Source organism: Ursus maritimus, unplaced genomic scaffold (genome assembly GCF_017311325.1).
Source record: "Ursus maritimus isolate PB19 unplaced genomic scaffold, ASM1731132v1 scaffold_22, whole genome shotgun sequence".
In the NCBI taxonomy this organism is placed as follows: Eukaryota; Metazoa; Chordata; class Mammalia; order Carnivora; family Ursidae; genus Ursus; species Ursus maritimus.
The window spans coordinates 43,388,645-43,393,558 of NW_024424675.1; the positions used below are offsets into that span (position 1 = coordinate 43,388,645).

Here is a 4,914-nt window from a genome sequence, read left to right on the forward strand (position 1 = left end):
CCCTAGGGAGGAATTTCTGTGGCTTCCATCAAGTTTTCAAAAGAGCTCTGACACTTTCCCCCCTGCCCCCTAATTAACGAGTGTCCTGAGCAGAGATTTCTCAGCTGTTTAAATTCTTGTTCCGTTGTATTGACATGTTATGATTTAGTCTAAACTCTTCTGTGAAGTAAGGATGGATTGTTACCATCCCCAGTTTATAGATGAGGAGACTGAGAAACAGAGAGGTTAAGTGACTTGCCTGAGTCACACTTCCAGTGAGAATTGAACCCAGGCTTTGTGCCTCAGAGTCCACATCTGTTGCATTCTCCTGCCTCAGCCTGCAGACTCTCGTCCTCTTGTAAGGAAACAAAGCCCCTCTCGCCCTCCCATTAGTGTAAACTGAAGACAGACTCTGAGACTAAACACAGAAGAGCAGTGGTTCTCTTGAATTCACGGTGTCAAGCTACTCCATCCCCAGTGGGTGAGAATCTTTCTTTAGGAGGGTAAATAGGTAATAGGTTCTCTTTTAACACAGGCCTAATTCTGGTTTTTGAAGATTCTAGGTGGGCCTGGGCAGTGGGGTCTCCTCAAACTGTTCACATGGTGATGAGATTGGAGATGGGAGGTTGTCACAGTAGACAGGTGGAGATTATAGGAGGAGAAACCCCAGTCTCCAGCTCGTGGATGTTGACGAGGTGGTCGGCATTGGCGTTAGAAGGTCAGGTTGCGCTGGGTGGTGAAGGGAGGCGGGGTGCACTTCATTTGGCCTTGGCAGCCTGAGCTGTTGTGCCAGGGACTGCTCTCACTTGACTATCTCTGAATCTGTGGTGGTCACAGCATCTCTGGGGCCTCCACTTGCAAAACATGTCTGCGGCCCCTTCCAGCTTTAAAAGTATGTCTGTTTCAGACAAGGTCTTGAAGAGAATGTTTCTGAACATCTGGTCATAGGAACTTCAGGTGCAGCTTAAATCTGAGGCCTGTCTATCCCTTCTTCTCGATCATGCCACTCACCTATGCCCTAGGCTTTCGATCTGGAACCACCATAGCACCAGGCTCACATAATAAATACACTCTGTTCAGTCGACTTCTTCTTTTGTTCTGACAGTGCTGTAGGTACAGGAGAACTGACAGTGTCTGGAGAATGGCATCATCTTCTTTCTTTGCAGTAATCTTGATTTGCCTCCTTCAGTAACTTCTAGTATAGAGTAAGTTATGAAGCTGACACTTTTTGGCTAAAAATCTAAGATATGCCTAAAGCTTCTCCTTGAGTGTATTCCTCTTCAGAAACAGAGTCCTGTGCCGTTTAAAGTGATAAATAGGTAGAAATAGCTTCTATATAAACCCAATAAATGCTGTATTTTGCTGTGCCCGTTTTTTTTTTGAAGTTAATCGAATAACACCAGTCATTTATCACTGTGCAGCGCTATTGGTCATGCCCCATGAGCAGAATATCTTTAAAATATTATCAGACCAATCTTGACGTTAGAAGATTCTTTATCCTGCCAAACACTGATTTCTTGTTTTGTGTTGTTTCATTCTCTGATTTGGCCAACACATTTCCCGAGGCCCTCCCATGTCCCCGGTGCTGCAGGTGCAAATATGGGCTATCCCTGCCACTGAGAAGCTCCCTGCTGACCACAGTAGCTGGGGACACAAATACTGACAACCCGAGTGAGGAGTGGCCCCACAGAGATGGCCACAAGTGCCGTGGAGACTCCGCTTGATGGGCTGGCTGCCTGTGGTCTCCAGGACTGACTAGTTTGTGGATGAGTAGTTGGGGTAATTAGCCAGAGATGCACCTGAGCCCCCGTAGCGAGGCCTTGCTGCGTGCCCTGTTGAGGAGTGTCGACTTGGCCTTGGGAGCAGTAAAGGAAGAACAAATTTCTGCTCCATGCATTAAGTAGAAAATATCCAAGATACGTAGATCAGATTCAGTCACATTTTAATATTCCACATGTCGTGTCTTCTGTCCAGCAGTCTACGTGTAACTCATCAGTCAGAGCTCTGCATTTGAAAGCTTCTGGGCCCCCACTTTGCAGTTTCTTGTGATTTTTATATTTGTGCTTTGGGAAGTGCCTATCATTTCAAAACCTGTGACCTGTGACTAGGGAAGCCTGCTCAGGAGAGGAAAGGAGGACAGAGAAGGTTGGAGTCTGATGTAGGAGAGTGGCCAGGAGGCATAGTCAGAGAGGTGGGTGGTCCCCGGGTGCAAAGGGCCTGGCTGACCCTCTTGGGGGCTTTTTTTTCTTGTAAGTGTTGGGGAATCGAGGCAGGCCTGCTTAGATGTGTGGTATAAAAAGGTGCCTAGCAGTATCATGTAGGTGGGTGGAAGGAAAGAGGGGCTTCTGGCAGCATTTTCTCAGTGGCCTCAAGCCAGTGCCTTCTCTGTGGGATTCAGTTTCTCCCTTTGAAAAATGAGGAGGCTGGCCCACACCGTGTGATTCAGGTCTGTGTACAAGCCCATCCTGCTAGGCTGGACAGTGACTTCTGCTGCCGGTGCCTTGGGTTGTCTTTGAAATGTGCGTTTGCTCCCGTAGGAAGAAGATGGACTCCGGATGAGGAAGACCGCGCAGAGCAATAGCCCTGTTCCTGCGTTGGCCGCGGCTGTGAAGGAGGAGGGCCTTAGCGCCCGGCTCCTCGCGCTGGTGGTCTTGTTCTTCATCGTTGGCGTGATCATAGGGAAGATCGCCTTGTAGAGGTGGCAGGCAAAGGGTGGCACACTGGATTGATGGGCCCGCCATACCATGGGGTTTGAATTTATCATAACCATGTGTAAAAAGAAGTTAATGTGTGATGACATCTCACAGGTCTTGCCTTTAAATTACCCCCTCCCTTCGCGTGCGCACGCGTGCACATACACACACACACACACGCACAATTATAACGTAACAATCTTTTAGAAAGTGAAAAATGTATAGTAAATGATTGGGGGGAAAAGAATGGTCTTTATTAATGACAAGGGAAACCGTGATTAAATTGTAATGGCATGTTGTAAGTGTCACTTTAAACATTTGTAGCCTTGGTACATGTGGCTGGGTTGATTACCTCTCTTAGAACAAGACACTCTTCCTGCCTGTTGGTGCTGGCCCTTGGGGAGTGGGAGCCCAGTGCGGCGGGGAGGGCCGTCACCTCCACGTAGCAACCCCCACCTGTTCCCTCAGCCCCGGGCTGCCGCTCCACGTTCCGCTCTGCTCTGCTCTGCCCCTGGCTGTTGGTTCCTTGGGACTGATGAACAGGGTCAGAGGCCAATGGCATTGTGCTGTGGTGGCGCCGGATCTGCCTGTCGGGAGCGGGAGGAGGATGCTGACCGACTGACCCAATACTTTGGAAATGAAAGTCAATGCTTTGTTCTCTTAAAGGGACCAAGCTAAATTACTGTTGGTTCATGTAGTGAGATTGAATTGTTATTCAGAAATGTTTAATGCATATTTAACTTATTTAATGTATCTCATCTCATGTTTCCTTATTGCCACAAGATTTATAATTAATGCTGTGGCCTAAAGATCACCTTTGCTACCTAATGCCGGTGGGTGATGCTGGCATTGCTGCTGGAGGGCCGTGGGCTCCTTTCTCTGTGGAGGTTCTGGGCTCTCCATACACGTGGAGGTGTGGTTGGTTTGAATGTTGGAGAACAGCTGCCAGGAAGTGTTTCTCTGTGTAAATAAATAACCACCGTCAAAGAGAGGGAAGTTCTTAGTACAGCAGTGAACTCTGTTACCCTTTCAAATGGAGAAGACTAGCCGATCTTCTGTTCCTTCATTGCCCCTCCGCCACCACGCCTACTTCCAGCACGTGTGCCCCTGGTCTGGTCCCGACCTTTCCCATGTGACCCTCGCTCGGAATGGGGCGCCAGAATGGTAGCAGACAGGGAACCAGGTGGGTGGGGCGGGGGAGGGGTGAGAGGCCCTTCAGATAATCGTCGAGTAGTGATGGAGAGTTTGACTGTAAATGAATTTTATGCCATAAAAGACCAATCCAATTCTGTTTGACTATGTAGCATCTTAAAAAGAAAAAAAAATTAAAATAAAGCCCCAGAATTAAGAGTTCTTTTGTCATTTTGTCACAGTTGCTATAGGGGGGAAATTATTATTCTTATCCTCATTATTATTTTGTTATTGGAAGGTTGGTTCTAAAATGAGCCCTATCAATGAGAAATACATATGTTTAATGACTTGAATACATATATATATACACACATATACACGTGTGTGTGTGTGTGTATATATATATATATATATACACACACAGTATGTAACGTACGTGTGTGTGTGTGTGTGTGTGTGTGTGTGTGTGTGGTTGGCTTCAACTGAGAGTATAAAATAAAACTGAGATCTGAGGCAGCCAGTCACCCTTGCCCTCCCACCGTGTTGCCCTCAGTAGAAAGAAAGCTCTCCTCTGGGTCAAGGAGCCATGCAGGAAAGATGAGGGGTAAGCCTGCTGAGCACGGCTCCAGGAGTGGGTGGGTTTGAAAAGACAAATTCATCGGAAGGGAGACAGTTCTTAGAAGTCACATTGAGTCACAGTCCTCCTGAGCTTGGCCTGGGTGGAAGGGCCTTGGTTCTGGCCTGAGGACCTGATCAGGGATCTAGAGACTGGGAGCTGGGTGTCTGCGGCCTACGGAAGTAGCATCTGTCCTCATGAGAAGTGACTGTGTCCCAAGTGCTCCCAGGGAACATGGAGCAGACCCAGTTGGCCGCCACACGCCTGGTGCTCCGACGGCATTGAGTGCGTGCACTTGGAGGGCTGCCGGAGTAGAAGTTCGTCTCCAGTGTTATGTTGTCCACATGGATCCAGGGACTTAGGGAACGAGGTGAAAAGACTGTGCCTTCTCCCATTAATTTTCTGTAAGTGGACTGCAGTCCAAGTGTGGGAGCTGCAGCAAACCCATCATGATAGCTTCCAGCCCCTCATAGCCTCGAAAGGACCAGGGTTAGG

At 48.2% G+C, this 4,914-nt stretch overlaps 1 protein-coding gene across 1 annotated transcript in view; it reads left to right on the forward strand.

Moving 5' to 3' along the window:
* VAPB (VAMP associated protein B and C) overlaps window positions 1-4,022 on the forward strand; it is a 52,403-nt gene extending 48,381 nt beyond the window's left edge. Inside the window, exon 6 of the mRNA XM_040638518.1 lies at window positions 2,517-4,022. Within this exon, the coding sequence (XP_040494452.1) occupies window positions 2,517-2,675 (159 nt within the window). The 3' untranslated portion in view covers window positions 2,676-4,022. The remainder of the gene's footprint in view (window positions 1-2,516) is intronic.
* The last annotated feature ends 892 nt before the right edge of the window (window positions 4,023-4,914 follow it).